We start from the raw sequence: 16,912 nt of genomic DNA, 5'->3' as shown, positions 1-16,912 counted from the left end.
GAAGAATTCTACACCATGAGTGAGGCTCTAACCTACATCGGTGGAAGCAAGTGATTTGAAGACAGCGATCTTAACCATTCGGCCACGGAGGCACTCTCAGAAATAACTAGTACCTTCAATTTCAAGTTCGGCCTAGTGTATTCTGCGCTTACCATAAAAGGTTTTTGCATTTTTGTGTTACTGCATTGCTACCACGCATCTTCGCTAGAGCGTGTCTTTCAAAGTTATTCTTTCATTTTACAATATTCCATGTTTTATATTTACAATATGCCATTATATCCATTGAAAGATAATAAAAACAGCCTTTTCGCAAATTATCTTGTTTTGTTATTTGTTCTGTTATTTGGCACTTTAATTGTGTCTCAAGACGAGGAAAACTTCCTTTGCTAAAACATTATTGAATCCTCGGATATCAATATGGAGCATATGTAGCTCTTTCGTATAAACATGTACAGTCACACCTGTGCTATAGACCACCTCCAAATAAAGGCTACTGATACAAACCCCGTTTACAAAGGACACAGTTTTCTCTTCCCGTTGAAAAATACTAAATTTTACCTCTGCTAAAAGACCACCTGTTAACAAATACCACCATTTTCATTTCCTAAGGGTGATCTTTACAGAAAGTATAATTATTCGAGCACCCATCCAAAAAAGTTTAAATGAAGAGTTCAAATCTAAGTTGCATCATCATATGCTTGTTCAAAAGCTGTTTACGCACCTAAACTTCCTTGTTGATAATGATCAATAGTCCTGTTGGTGAATATTTCCACCAGTTGTAAAATACTTCAGATTTTGGACAAAATGAAGTGAAAAATAGTTTAAGTCACACGTTGTTTATTTGCTAGGGTTATTTTTAAGGTTTTTTGTTGTTGTTTTTTTTTTTGTTTTTAGGATAGTGACCTTTAAAATCTATTCTTTGCATCAGATAATCTTTTTATCTTTCATCGAAAACGGCTTCTGACATACAGCCTGGAGTCTATATAAATACACCCAAAACCCTCCAAATTTACATAGGAAACTCATTTAAAAGGATTTAAGGTAATGTGTTGTTTTCTTTATACGTCACATTAAGAAATTGTAATTTCAATTCATATGTTATGTACATTATATCATAATTATACTCATGAAGATTTAAACTCAATGTGGTACCTACTTTTGAATAAATGTTTGACATTGATACATGCTACAAACACTTTTATGCAGTTTTTCTAAGGGATAATTTCAAAACAATATTAAAAAATAAATAAAAATAAAAAACGGACAGGGAATAATGATTTCAGGTTGTAATTTTCATGAAACGATTTATATATAGAAACATTAAGAAATGTACAGAGGAAAGATATTTTGGCTTGTACTTGCGACGGCCGTGACAACTGCTGTTTCAATTGACGAAGACGAGAGTCCAGCCATTGGTGCCTGTCTTTGTGTGACAGACAATATAGTTAACGCAAGAAATGCAGGTGAAGAAAACTTATTTTGCTATTTCGGAAGAAAAAAAATAATTGAAACACAATACTTAGCTTTTTATTTACACATAATACTCTTATGCAATTTGTAACTAGGTTGCAAAATTCCGCTGACTAAAGGGGTATTGCCGCATATGCACGATGTCTTTAATTTCAGCAGGGTTATAAGAAAATGTTTGGTAGCTCGTTTCTTTCATGTCGGGCTGTCGTGTTGGCGCCAGCGCCGGAACGACACACGAAAGCAAGATTAATCTGTTTTGTCATGTTATCGTGTGTGTCGACACGAACTATTTTTCTTGCATACCAGACAGGATTTTCACGTGTTCTTGCCAGTGCTGTAAAAGCTCATCTTGCAATCCGAGGTGTAGGGTGGCTCACGAATGAGTGACAAATGAATAAATGAATGTGTAAATTCATACGCTACAATAATAAAATAGTGCATCAAACAAAATCAGTGGCTTCATTTAATTTCTTCTGTTAATTAAGGAATATGGTATGCAAGAAAATGAATATCACTAGTTGAAGGTAAAAATGGAAATATCTGGCTCTTGGATAACTATTTTGCGCAAAGTCGACAGAGCCTCTTTACCGCCTACACAGTTACCCTCGAGCCAGATATTTCCATCCTCACATACAAGCAGGGAAAGATTCTTATATTATCTCATTTGTCGTGTCCTCGAGCTGGCGGGGCATCAGGCGATAATACAGTGACACGTCATAATAGCATTCTGTGTTGTTCTGTCCTGCTAGCAGGGGCGCAAAGCGATTCTTTCGTGTTGTCGCTGTGTCGCACCGGCTGGTGTGCCACTCAACAACACGGTTGACATGCGAAAAAGGACCTATACGGCCGCATAAATGTCACTTTGCTAACGTAAAAAATAGCGTTGTTCGTCTGACGTCCTAATAAGTAAAATCAAACGGATACGATCTTGAATCAGTGGAAACTAATAAACAGAAACTTAATTTTGTTAACCTTCATTATATGAAACTTAAGTGGCGAGTGACAACACAGATGAACGCTATTTGTATCGTATTATTGCGTGCCCCCCTATGGGACGCCAACACTACAGAAAAAAGGTAGTGTCGTCACCTTACTTTTGTCTTGTCCTGCGGTCGTGCCCGCAGCTGTCGCGCTAACGTAGTGGGGGTTGGGGCGGGGGTGGGGGGTACCGTGCTATGATGTTGCCGTTCTTGTGGGGACGCGGGGACGCCAACGTGAAAGCACCACATGGCAGAATAAAAACAAATTCACAGCAATCTACTCATGAATTAAAGCAAGGCATAATATCATTATTCCCTAATATGCCAGTGGAGGCTAATTGATAGACATTTTATGTGCTGTTTTGCAGGCGGACTACACGGAACTGTGGTCGCAAAAGTAAGCGATCCTAGCTGCTACAAGTTTAAAGGCGGAATCAGGGTCAGTAATAACTTAACATGGTACGAACTAAAAGATGTTGGCGGAAAGGTATGTTCATGTTTATGCACGTATTATATATAGAAAAAAATAATTATACAAAAAAGATCCAGTCTTTTCATTAGAGGTAATGAATACTGCAACATTTCTCCTGCCAAGCGGGACTCTATTATACCTCGTATTAGCAACATGATCCTTATGGAATAATAATAACCTACCAAAGTCTTACTTATGTCAGAAATTCATATTTGTGTTTTTTGTTTATCCTTTTTGTATTGGCGGAGTTTTGGACAGGCATGCGCAGTGAGAGAAATGATAGTCAAGATCATATGGCAACAATATCTTAAGGCAAACATATGTGGATGCTACGAGCCGGATATGAGAGTACATGTAGTTTTTCGATCGGCTCTAAGCAAGGAAAAAAGCCTCTGACTCAGCTGTTTGAAATTTAAGTTATCTTTATTTTCAAATGGATTGTCTCAATTTTGTAAATATATGTCCATGCCAAAAAAAGGTTTACCGCGAAAAAAGTCATAGTATAGTTTTAACTTATTTGTTTAATGTTGACTTTGAACTATGCTCCATCGTTGCTTCTTGGACTTTCTAAAAACACTTGTGCGCATTAGCATAGATGATATCAAGACCGCGGGAACCGCGGTCCGGCATATTACGCTCCTACCGAAATTCGAACTGGCGGCATTCGGATCAGGAGTCGAACACTAAAGCCCGGCTTCACTGTGCACTGAAATCCGCTTTTCTTCTTCATAGAGTTGTTGAGAATATTTTGCCATCGTTTTTTTTTTTCTATTTCAGGATAGTGCTTGGGTAGCTGGAAAATATCTTTACATACTTAACGATGAACTGTGTGCAGGTATGCAATTCAAACGCTTAATCTACATTAGCGGTCACAAAATATACCTACTAATTGTTTCAACTGTTACATCCTTACCGTAAATGTTACTATCAAGACTGCGGTAACACTAATCAAACCGTTCTATCTACACCATAAGCAATGCCAGTGTAACAATATCGTCACATTTTATAGAAATTAACTACAAATGATATAGATAAAAGAAAGTCTTGTAACATTTACAACAATCTTGATTGTAACACTTTTCTATAAAGCGGGGTTTCTGACCTGAGGTGAATGTAACAAGTGACATTGTTTTAACTATTACCAATGCGACATTCTCTGCTTTCGTGTTTCACATATAACAATAACAATGTCTAACCGGGATTTTGATGCGAACAGAACAGAATAAAATAGATATTTTATTAATGAAAAGTCTAGGTTTATCGGCCCCATCGGCGATGAGGCTTAGAAATCTTCTTTTTTTTTTAAGTCAGTCAGTTTTAAATTTCTAACGATTCCATTTTGGCTTTAACTTTCTTTCAAATCTAATGGCTATATGTTGTGTGTTTATTTGAAGGTTACTGTAATGTCGGCTCAAAATGGGCCGCCTGTATGGTGTTGGGTTTAGCTGTCGGGGGAGAAATACGTCTCTGGGATAAACATGTATCTGGAGAAATTGACAATGCCTTTCCCTATAACAATGTGCGAGACACTTGCAATGGACGTGCGGCTGCAAGGTCACAGTGAGTAATTTTAGATGTCATCCAATGGAAATTTGACCTGAAACCGAATATTCTTTGAGACTTGATAGGGCTTTTATAATATAACATGTGGTATTTTACTTTTAATCCTTAAGTATAGTGAAATTGTTTAAATGACAAAATCATAAGAATTGCAAAGGCCATACTTGTGAAAGTATAATCTTACCTTCAAACTAATATAGAATGCTAACAAAAATATTGTAAAATAATTTTATCATAAACGCTCACTTAATTAATGTTACAACGGAATTGTTTCATCTAGAGATGCCACTGTAAATATCTCCATCAAGTGTATAAAACTTTAAAAAATGTTTTGCTTTATACTTTTTCCTGTGAAGAATTATCATTGAGCCGTTTTTTTACGATCGATTTGCTGGAAATATTCAAAGAAAAAGATTGTCAGACAGAAATCCAGGCTGATGTCATGCAGTGACATTAGTGTTTAACAACGGTCAAATAATTTGTTTTAAAATGTTTAAAAATATTTGTATATGTAAAAACTCGAATTTTGTGAATAATCTTAAAAAAAAAAGAATTTACATGCTGTCATTATAAAAATGTTTTATTTCTTACTAAACATTGATAAGATCTTGCAGTGTCAAACTAATTGCTTTTATACGTCTGGTAATAGTCTTATTGCATTTTATTACATAATCTTAATATTTGTTCAGTAAGATAATAATCTTTTGACACGCAAGGACAGAGGTCACTGGTCACGTGAAATCACGTGAAATCTCACTAGATATCGCGGTGTGCGAGATTTATTGCTAGGAGACATGTATGTTTCCTGCAATATCATTGGTTAATTTTATTGTTGTCATGAAAATCATCAAAAGTTAATGATAACGATGGACAGAAGAATTTTACCTACGAAATAAGAAGGACATATACTTCTGTGTTCCGACTAGATAATTACAAAGTTTTTATTAATGTTGTCGTGTGTTTAGAAATTGTTGTTGTTATGTGGACATCCATATATTGTTGTTGAAAATTGAATAAAAGAAGAAACAGAATCTGGATTTTGCTAATTCCCTCAACTAAGCGGACTTAAGCCAAACAAATAAATACTCGAAAAACTGAATTTGAGCTAATATTCCATAAAGAAACTTCACGTAACACGCGCAGAGTTACACTAGTTATTGTTCATACATGTTTGTACAAATTATGATTATATTGTTCTAATTTATAGTTACCCATGTGAAGAATGCCTGAGTCCAGGAGCACCAGGTGGACATATCTGTCTGGACTACAGAGTGCTTTCCTTTATCCATACACTTTACTACTACAAGCTCGCTGGTCTTGTTCCTAGTGTTAGCGTATGTTGATATTTTATATATTTAGATGGCATATATGCTCCCAGATTTCATATATTTTTAAAGTTTCATCCACAGTAAATTTCTCTGTCAAAATGCATAGCAGGGGGGGGGGGGGGGGGGGGAAAGAGAGAGTAGCAGTAAAACTAAATAAATATTGTGGCTAAGATTTTAAAGAAGATAGATAAATTGGAATTAGTTTTAAAAAATAATATTGCCCCTGTTCCGGTATAGACGTCCACGTCTCTGAAAAGAAAGCATAGCAAGCAATACCTATTTCAATGATTTCCATAAATTATCGATTTAACACAAAATTTCGAAGAAAATATTTATAATCTAGCTACAGTTTAATTCAACGAAATATTCTTTGTACTGAAAACGATTTTTGCTAGCTCGGCTCGTAGTAATGTTTCAAGTGATTTTTTATGATTCTGTTAGCTTTCAAAATCAGGTCAATTTTCTAAATTTGTGTTATATTTAACTTTTTTTCCCAGAATATTTGCCTGAAACTGAAATGCTTACCATGTTGTTTAAAATGTGCCTCCTTGTATGCTTATTTAAGTCTGCTTTGTTATCTAATGTTATATTCCGGTCTTAATAGAGAACAAAAATGTCAGTTTAAAAGTAAGTTGGCTCAAATTTCTGAGAAAATCATCTAACATCTCACTTTGACCTAAAACATCTCTCTGCATACACCTGATATTCTAATGACACCCCCTAAAATGTAGTATTAGGTGCGTCAGAGGAGGTCACAGACGGGAACCACCTAAAATGTATAAAAGTTAAAAATAAGGTTTTATATTTAAAAAGCGTCACTATTCAAACTCGCAAGTAAATAACGTGTCCGTCGAGGAAAATGTAATACTGCTGTCTTGTTACACTAAAATAACAAAAATCTACCCTTTAATGACATCATATTTAGCAAATAGACATATCTTCAGCTGTACAATTTTTATACCACATACAGGTGAATGAGTTGGCTGGGGCCTGTCACAGCTGTCGTTCATATCATTACGAGGGCCTGGCAGTGGACGTCAACTATAATGGAACGCTTGATTTGTTTGGCTTATTTAGTGATCTAACACGTATGCAAGACTTGTGCGACTTCATGGGCGGCTGGAACCATTATGACAAAAGCCATTTTCACTGTGACTTCAGAGAATAGACACAATAAGTTGGACATTTTACGGCTACTCTTTGTAACACGAGCTGATATGCACGTTTTTAATCATATGTCATTTAGAAGTCTTGCGCAAGCTAGTGGTTCAGGTTGTACGATATAAATTTTGATGTTTTATCTCAAAACTTCTAACATTTTCTGAAATGGATACCAATGACTCCTGGTTGACAAAACCTGATGTAATATATATTGTAAGGTATTTGCGAAAATTACAAGAGGTGCTGCTTAAATCGGTTTACGTATAGTAAAAAGATATGCCGGAATTCTATTTTTATTATTTATAAATAATTCTTTTTAATGGAGCTCTGCTGCTCCTTGTCTTTGTCAAAGTTTAGTATTAGTATGAAGTTTAATATAACGATCAGCAGCAACAACTTGGTTTTACACGTGTAATTATGTCTCCCACCATACAGTGGTGTGGGAGACATATTGATTTACTCCAGTCTGTCTGTGTGTCTGTCACAAAGCTTATCCGCACCCTAAAGCAAACATTTCTCACCCGATCTTCACCAAACTTAAACAAAATGTGTCTGGCCATAAGACCTTGGCCAAGTTCGATAACTAGCCAAATCGGCCCAGGCACTTCGGAATTATAGCCCTTGAATTACCGGAAAATCGTCGGAGCGCATGCGCTTTCGTGCACCCCAACCGTACCCTATACTGCTTTTAATATTAGTATAGGGTACGTTTTGGGTGCAAGAAAGCACATGCACAAGTAGTATAGTGTACATTTTGGGTCCAAGAAAGTGCAGACTGACTTACTATATAGATGATTAGGCAGTTGTGGGAGACATGCGCTTTTCTCAAAAGCATCTCTAGTTATGTATGAAATCATACAACGCATGTAAAATTTCTATTCTTCTTCATTTTTATTAATATCTAGCTTTTATTTTCACCCGCTTTATCGTTTTTCAGTTCTATGCCAAATTTGGTGGAATTATCATGTTGAAAAATTTCACCCAAACTGTGGGCGAGTAGCTTTAAGGGATAGATAGAGATTAGTAAGATATGTCTCTTATAATTTTAGGGAATGGAAAAGATCTAACTGTGTACTGTTATTTTAGTTTTTTAAAAAAAAATATATATTGTACATCTATATGTTCGATGTTTGCGCATAGATGAGACTATAATAAAGAAATATACTTCAAGACATTATTAAAATTAATTAGTCAAAATCATATTTTGCATAATAGGCACTTTCATTTCTGAAATCCCATTTTCAAATTACAATTATTTATTTTTTGTAAAAATATCAAATTAGTTTGGATACTACTAAATAAAGCGCATGAAAACATGTGTTTCCTTTTTTATATTTCTACCATTTTTCTGTTCCCCTTTATCATCCTCCAGAATTTCACGAACCAGGGGATCGTGGTATACCTCTTGTACGTGATAATGCTTTTCCCAAGTAATGCGATATTTGAGCTTAGCAGCTTAGTAATATTATATATATCAAGGAAACCACGTTCCAAAATTAGCCGATTTTTTTTTTCAAAGCAACAGGTGCACATGCGAAGTTTGATTCTGGAGTCTTTATCCGTTAGCAAAGCCTCTGGACACGACACTGTAAACAGAAAAAATCTCAAAGAACTTTCTGTCAAACTATCTCTTCCTCTTTCTGATCTCTTTAACAACTCACAGTCTACAGCCAAAATTCCTGATGCTTGGAAAGAAGCTTATGGTTCACTCGTCTCGGCCTTTTCCTGGTACCTACAGTCCATAATTTCACTCCTAAGTACATGGCAAGGTATTTGAAAGGATGGTTTTCAAACACACATTCAATTATCTCAGGTGAAATGACATTTAACTTCTCTTCAGTCTGGCTATGTCCTAGGTGATTCAACGGTTAATTAGTTTACTTATATATACAGCTTTTCCACAGAGGCAATTGACTCGGGCTGTATTTTGCAATGTAAGTAAAGCGTTTGATAGCGTGTATAGCACACGGGTATTGACCACAAATTGAATTGTATTGATATAAGAGGTAGCCTTCTGCGATGGCTATCATCGTAACTTTCTCACAGGAAACAAGAGTAGTAATCTCAGGCGCCCAATCCAATTGGAACTACATTCGAGCCGATGTGCACCAGGGCTCGATCCTCTGACCTCTTCTCTCTCTTCCTGTTATTCATAAATGACATTGTCATTGATTTAAACGCCAAAATTCGCCTTTTGTTGATAACACAAGTCTGTATTTGTTAACCGAAATTATAAATTGCGATCTCTTTAAAATATCAAATTGGGCAACTCGCTGGCTCGTAAATTTCAATCCAGAGAGAAATGAATCGTTTTTTCCCCTGAAAGGTCAATCCAGGTCAGCATCCCAGTGTACGTATGTCCTGTGAAGAAATCAAGGAAGTGACCAACCACAAATACTTTGTGTCAGTCTTCACGAAAGAACTAAAGGCTTACAAACGAATTAATTATTATTATGCGGAAGCTTTAGTTTATTCTCGACCGCAAATTGCTTGAACAAAAATTTACATTCCATTCATTTGTTTAATCCTGAAGTATATAGTGACGTCATTTTTGACAATTATACGATCTAATCCAAGGGACAATTGTACGATCTAATCCAAGGGACAATTGTACGATCCAAGGGACGGAAATAATTGAAAAGGTCTAGTACGAGGCTGCTACATGTAGGATAATAACAGATGCTACCACACCTGTTTATCACAGAAGCTTATGAACAACGTAGGATGGGAATCACTTGAAAGCAGTAGAAGGCAAAAGCACAAGGTTTATGTTAACCTTTAGCCTTCTAGCGGCAAGTGATTCTGCCTTTGCGACCAGTGCAGACGTAGACCCGTGCAGGCTGATCATGGTCTGCACTGTTCGCTATTGAGTCAGTAAATTTTCAGTGAACACCCCTTCGAGTAATAAATGGTACTGCCCAAATTGAATGATTGACCAATCCATTTTAGAAAAATAGGAGGCTAAGGGTTGAACTACTAGGTTAAGATGATACATGATCTCCTTCCTTTCTAACTTACTAAATTTTGCACACACACTGTTTCGATTGATACCTATAGTCTGCAAAATCAAGCGGACTCTCAAGTGCCAAGAGCTGAAACTTCTCTCTACTTTGATTCTTTCCTTCTGTCCATGGTAAGAGCTTTAAACGCTCTGCCTTTGCCTATGAGAAACTCTCTTTCTGTTTGATCTCTCAAAAGACGACTTTTATTGACAAATTATAGAGTTAATGTCTACTTCTATAGCCGGAACAGAAAAAAATCATACTTTTATTTGCATGCAAATAGCAAAATAAAATACATAAACATTGCTTTTCAAAAATGTAGAAATTAAAAAAAAAGTACGCTTGAAGAACTGTAAACAGTGAATAATCTGAATATGCTTTTCAAATAAGGAAACTCTTGTTTCTTAATTATTACTTATACATTCTGTTATCACATGTTGGACGTCGCAGGAGTGTAATAAAGCCATTACATAAAAATGATAATACACTATAGTGTAATAAAGCTTTGACGTCGACGTCGTTTATAGTATTGGCTTTATTGGTTCAAGAATGCATTGAGTTATTAAAACAATTATTATGTATAATAATAACGTAACGCAGCTATTTGTAAATAGCAAATACGACGTTGATTACACATGATTTGCATAGAAAGAAAAGAGAGAAATACAAGTATCTAGGTGCAAACTGAAAGTGACACATACAAGGCCAAGACAATGTGTTGAATGTCTAAACATTATTTTGAAATGAATGTGGCATCATTATGCACTGTACTTGATGTATTAAGTTGCGTTCACACACTGTGTTTCAACAGTGTAAGATAGTTATTTTATAATATTTATTTATTATTATTATTATTATTTATTTTATATTTTTTAAAACTATACTGAAAAGACATTGACTGAATAAGTTTGTAGATGAAGTTGTGAAAACATTTAAATTTAAGGAGGGCCTAAATTATACTATACAATTCATCATTCATTTCCCAACGTGAAAAGTTGGATATAATATATTTTAAAGATTAAACTTACATGTCTTAGTACGGAAATATAGGAAACCAGGATATGACTCGTAACTGCTGGGCCTGATCCCAAGATTAACACGACATCCAACGCACTGGTAAGAATCCGGTTGGTAGCAAAAGCTCAGACACATGTGATTCACGTGACATAGCTTGCTGCATTCGTGAGAATTAGATATGTTTTCAACTTCAAAGGCGCTTTCATTTGGTTTGCACCTGTATCCTGCTAAACCGGAATCAAACCCGTATTTAGTAAATCTTATATCAGCAGAGGCAATAAAGTTAAAGACTGCAACGAAAGTCAACATAAACACAAACAGAATATTACTCTTCATTCTTATTTATTCCATGACAAATTTAACGATATGACCTAAAATAATAATAATTATCAATTTCTAAAATTCTTGTCTGATTCTTTCTGTCTCAAAGCTCAAGTATTAGTAAGAGGTTTAATGTTATTTTGTCACGTGACTTTAAGCTCTTGAATAAATACTGTGTTTTACGCCCTGTATCTCTATGGCACATCCAAAGCTGTTTAATGTATTTAGAAGTCATCTCCTGTAAACCATGCTAGCTGTTAATGGTAAAATTATGATTTAATAACATTTCATATCATTTGATAGTAATCGACTGTAGACCTTTATCTGCTTTAAGGACGCCGTCTACAATATTTTTTTATGGACAGATTTTTTGTTTTTAATTTACATATATACATCTACCTCAATATATAAACTCTATCATTTTCAGCGATCATAAGTCTTGACTATTGGATATGTTTTATATGAGGTGTATTGGATGTTGAACCAAAACGTATATACAAACGATGTGACAACTAGAATGATCAAAGAATCCTTTGTTATTAAACATCACGACTTCTAAATAATTCTTCAAGATCTGGAATTTTAAGTAGTTTTGTAAAAGCATTTTAGTGGAATGTCTGAATATTTGAAACAGAACAAAGAATTTAGTCATTCAATATTCATTTCAAGTGAAAAACAAGCACTTTACTGAAATAATGTAATGAAGCAAAAGGAACGTTGATAGGAACACATTTTAAAATTGGGAAAATATGATTTTTTTCTCTCAGGGATTTGTGTTTAAAAACCTGATGGAAAGTCAGTAATCCTTATTGATGACCTTAGCTTGATGCCATGTTATTTCAATTTTGCATGACAGTACATGTATGTATTTCACGACATGTTATTCTCGTATTTTAGCCGAAAAGAAATAAAATGTTTCTGCAGGTATCTCGCAATTTCCATGCATGTCTGAATTTTCTGTAATTTCCAGAAAGTACTAAAATTAGTTTACAACAAAATTATATACATATAAAGAGCTCGGTCCATAATAGCCTGTTATTTAATGAAAATACAAAGTGTGATTTATTACTTTGATGTGCCGTCAAGTATTAGGTGAACCTCTATACTTTTCAATTTCCGTCCAAAGAACGTTCACGACAGTCTTGATAACGTCGTTATAAGTGAAATTCAATAACGCAGCGTAATTGATACCTTTAACAATTCTGACTGATTTTCATAGTGATTCATAGTGATTCCGGTGCTCGCAGTGCTCTACAGTTCAAATATCTTATTCAGGGTCATTGTTTGTTTGTTTGTTTGTTTGTTTGTTTTGGGTTTAAAGCCGTTTTCAAGGTATTTCAGTCATGTAACGGTGGGCAGTTAACTTAGCCAGTTTTCCTGGATTCTGTACCAGAACAAACCTGTTCTCCGCAACTGCCAACTTCCCCACATGAATTATCAGAGGTGGAGGACGAATGATTTCAGACACAATGTCTTTTATCAAATCGTCACGGGGATAGAACTCGCGACCCGGCGATCCGTAGACCAACGCTCTCCCTACTAAGCTTATTCAGGGCGGGGAAGAGAAAGGCGTTGGAAGCTCTGGAATTGTTATGTAAAGTTGATTTGATGTTCATGTTTCACCAGTTAGGTTTGACCATTCAAATGCTGGCTTTCCTTTGATTTTGATTAGTTTTACTTCTTCGTTTTTGAAAAAAAAAACCATGTAAATCTTACAAAACATGTACACCAAATAGTATTGACACGTCTTTAGACGTGACGTTAATAATGAACTGAAATTGACAAAGAAAACTTGTCAACACTTGTCTTTGATACTTTATCGCATTGATGAATGTAAAACTTTCCTTACAAAGATCCTTTGAAGACTTTTATGAAAACATAACTTACTTTATTAAAATGTTTTGTCAAATTATATTCAAGCTATGCTGGGTTTCTCATTTTGAACACTTGTATTATTCGTTAGCTTTAAGTTTTATTATGAAATTGAAGAAAATCTTTCCCGCAGCAAAAATGTTAAGATTTAAACGATGTTGATTAGATAATCAAAATCAAACAAAGATATTTTTTTGAAATATGGCAAACATTTAAAATAGTTTGTTTGTTTTGAGTTTAACGCCGTTTTTCAACAGTATTTCAGTCATGTAACCGCGGGCAGTTAACTAACCAGTGTTCCTGGATTCTGTACCAGTACAAACCTGTTCTCCGCAAATAACTGCCAACTTCCCCACATGAATTATCAGAGGTAGAGGACGAATGATGTCACACATAATGTCTTTTATCAAATCGTCACGGAGAACCTGGCCAGGGATCGAACTCGCGACCCCGTGATCCGAGGACCGTAGACCAACGCTCTCCCTACTGAGCTAAGCGGGCGGGCTCATTTAAAATAAATATAATTTAAAGTTACAACAATGTACATATATATCGGCCACGTTAATGTGTCAGTCCATCATTGGTACATATACATTCACCAGACCATGACGTTAAACTGGGCGGTAACAATTGTCTTTGATGAACGACACTATTAACAAAATGAATATTGACATTTTAAATTAGTAAAATAACAAGGAAATAAACATTCTCTCTCGAATCGTTTAATTTTTATTCTATGAATAATTTTGTACCATCAAGCTAAGTAAACAGGTACCTCTACCTACGTAGAGCGGAAGTCAATGAATTTAAAGGTCTTAAGTACGATATCCTACTGGACGAATCTTTCTTTATAGTTATTCGTCCTCTCATTTCTTGATTCGCGGTTACTTGCGGAGAACAGAACAGCCGTAGTATAGAATCCAACGCGCCGTAACGAAATGTTGAACGTTCTGTGCGCTAACGCGTCAAGACGAAACTAACGACGCATCATAACGATGTAAAATAATCAAAGATTATTTTATTTGTTTTAAATTGTTATATAAGGTTAGACAGTACACCAGCTACACATCTGTCAAGTTGATATATGATGCATCTATGTAATAGTTTATTATATCAAACCAACACGTTTTATACGTCAAATTGTCAGACAGTGCATATAACTGATGTTAGAGAATTGCTATATATTGCTGTTTTAGATATCTCGGATGGTCAGAAAGGGTTTAAGACAAACCTGGTTTAGGCCGGTTGTCCGGACTGAGACCTAGGCAATGGGTCTCGTAGATATTAAGATAAAGTTAGGCTTTAGATATGACACTTGTTAAGATCAGACTTAAGAAGTTACAAAATGAATTATGAAAGTTATGTACGGAATATTCTATTGTGTAAATAAACATCAAAAATGTTCAGACTCGTGTTGTGTTACGTTACAACGAAACATTGAACCGACAGAACAAAGCACAAGGTTAACTTTGTTTTTTAACCTTAATCCTGCTGCCAGCAAGTGATTCTGCCTTTGCGACCAGTGCAGACCAAGATCAGCCTGCAAATCCGTGCAGGCTGATCATGGTCTGCACTGTTCGCTATTCAGTCAGTAAATTTTCAGCGAACACCCCTTCGGATAATAAATTATATTGCCCACATTGAATGATGGACAAGTCCATTACAGAAATTTAGCAGGCTAAGGTTTAAAATCTAGTCAGCGGCCCGTTTGTTATGCTCAACATACAAAATATAACTGAGACTGAAGTACATAATACTGTAATACTATGGTTCTCAGCTTGCCAATGCAATTGCAATGTAGGCGATTTTATTGTTTAATTAGAATCGATTAATTATTGAGAACCGAAACTTTTCTCCCTTTAAAATCAAGTAGTTCTCGTTTTGTTTCGCCTCCTCTGATTTGCCAACGGCTTTATTTAGTTTGAAGCTATTGGTCTTAATGTAACGGATTTTGCTGGCTCGTATTTACGATAGGATTTTACTATTAAATCTACCTAAAAGGCAGAACGTCTCCTAAACCTGGCTCTCAGCTTTTTACTTTCATTACAAATGCAAGCCAGCAAGCAAGAAAACAAAATAGCATTTCCTTTACGAGAAGTGTCCAATCGAAAGCAGGCTTACAAAGAGTGACCAATCGAAAGCTGGTTTACGAAAAAGTCATGTAATCCAAATAGGCCGCAACCATCTTATATTAATGAACACAAAGAAGCTCAATGACACGCAAAGGACCAATCTATGCAAGTAGAAAATGCATCGATTGCCTGTCCCTTATTGTAGATGTTGAAATTATGCAGAAAGATTCAGATTGCTCCTTTTCTGGAAAAAATGAATGAATATACGCCTCAGAACTGACAAGATCTGAAATAGTAATAAGGCAAAATTTCAAGGCGTTAGCAACACAGAATACAGTACCCTTCGTTCCTTTTCGGTTCTTCTTGTTTAATATTTCGTTTTTCCCTTCCTTCCTTTTCGGCTCTTCTCGTTAAGTTTTTCGGTTTTTGCAACTCTTTACACTGGAGGTTCAGTAATCAACACAAGCATGGTCGGTTAAAACTGAAAACCAGTAGATGTGCAAGACATAATTTCTCATCGCCATAGCTGTAGCTTATATTACGCTATATGGTATCCATCGTCATGAATGTACCAGAGAGAGGAAGTTGGTTTTCTTTTTAATGCTAAGCAAAAAGCAAGGGAATTTCTGGTAAAATGCTCGCGTTCAGGCATTGAACACATAACCTGTGTACCCACAATAAACGTTCTACCACTGACCTATAGAGGCATCACAGACCCTATACTTTTCACTGGCATATCACTTTGCTTCATAACTGCCCTGTAAGAACAAGAGCTAAGCGAACCACTTTCTAGCTTTTTTAAAAGCTAAACTTGTGATAGGTTTAGTCCAGTTATAATTTTCTTTGGTTAGATCACGTCAAAAAAAGATTAAGTCTTCCAAATACAGAAAATGTTTCGTTCAAAATACATTCACTAAACTTGTGTTGAAATCGGAGAGGATTTTCGGAAACATATTGCACGTTTTCAATTACTTTAACATTTCTTTTCATTGTTGGAAAATGTACAAAATTCATGATGTCTTAATCAGATAATAAAAAAGTCAAGTCGACAGATTGTTAAACATAATTATAATCAAGTCAACGACGAAGGGTTCGAAAGTCGTAGGAATAAAATTCCGTCCGGCAGCTCAACATGACACTGGTTCCAAGTTTGTCATATCTGCGTAATACCAACCCGTCGAGACGGGTTCGCGTTGGCGGGTGTAGTTAACACAGATTTCGTTTTGACGTGTTGGTTCACGCGCCTAAACGAAATAAAATATTTCATTATCTAGTGTTGGCATACGTGCCAGAACGACACGACGAAATGTGTTACATAATTGTGCGAACGTCCACGATAGGTAACACGCCAAAACGCCAAAACGAATTCGTTGTTAAACACTCGAACGCGAAACAACGAAACATTTCATGTCATTTCGTCTTGGCGTACACGCCAAGGTGCCAACACTAAATTCTTGTTGAGGGCGTGCGCAGTATAATGTTTCGTTCTGCCGACTTGTTAGCTTCGTTTTGTCACGTTAGAGCGAGCAAAAGCGATACACAAAACTTATACAAATTTCGTTTTGGCGCATTGGTGCGTGCGCCAGGACGACACAACGAAAAATGCTACATAAACCGCGCGCAAGTCAACGCGACATAACGAAATATCCTTAATCAG

The 16,912-nt window shown here is 35.7% G+C and overlaps 1 protein-coding gene across 1 annotated transcript; it reads left to right on the top strand.

Moving 5' to 3' along the window:
• Positions 1–894: 894 nt before the first annotated feature.
• Positions 895–8,289, top strand: LOC123557559 (uncharacterized). The gene is made up of 7 exons (XM_045349087.2): positions 895–1,041; positions 1,316–1,463; positions 2,819–2,937; positions 3,700–3,757; positions 4,317–4,482; positions 5,690–5,816; positions 6,781–8,289. The coding sequence occupies exons 2-7, from the start codon at positions 1,328–1,330 to the stop codon at positions 6,976–6,978; spliced, it is 804 nt and encodes a 267-aa protein (XP_045205022.2). The 5' UTR covers positions 895–1,041; positions 1,316–1,327; the 3' UTR covers positions 6,979–8,289.
• The last annotated feature ends 8,623 nt before the right edge of the window (positions 8,290–16,912 follow it).

Source organism: Mercenaria mercenaria, chromosome 5 (assembly GCF_021730395.1).
Source record: "Mercenaria mercenaria strain notata chromosome 5, MADL_Memer_1, whole genome shotgun sequence".
NCBI lineage: Eukaryota > Metazoa > Mollusca > Bivalvia > Venerida > Veneridae > Mercenaria > Mercenaria mercenaria.
Note: the sequence above shows the minus strand (reverse complement) of the source record. Positions and strands in the feature narration are given on the sequence as shown.

Coding starts and splice junctions, on each gene's coding strand:
- LOC123557559 (XM_045349087.2), top strand. CDS start 1,328: ATGTACAGAGGAAAGATATTTTGGCTTGTACTTGCGACGGCCGTGACA. Junction 3,758..4,316: donor TAACGATGAACTGTGTGCAG/GTATGCAATTCA, acceptor GTTTATTTGAAG/GTTACTGTAATGTCGGCTCA. Junction 4,483..5,689: donor CGTGCGGCTGCAAGGTCACA/GTGAGTAATTTT, acceptor TCTAATTTATAG/TTACCCATGTGAAGAATGCC.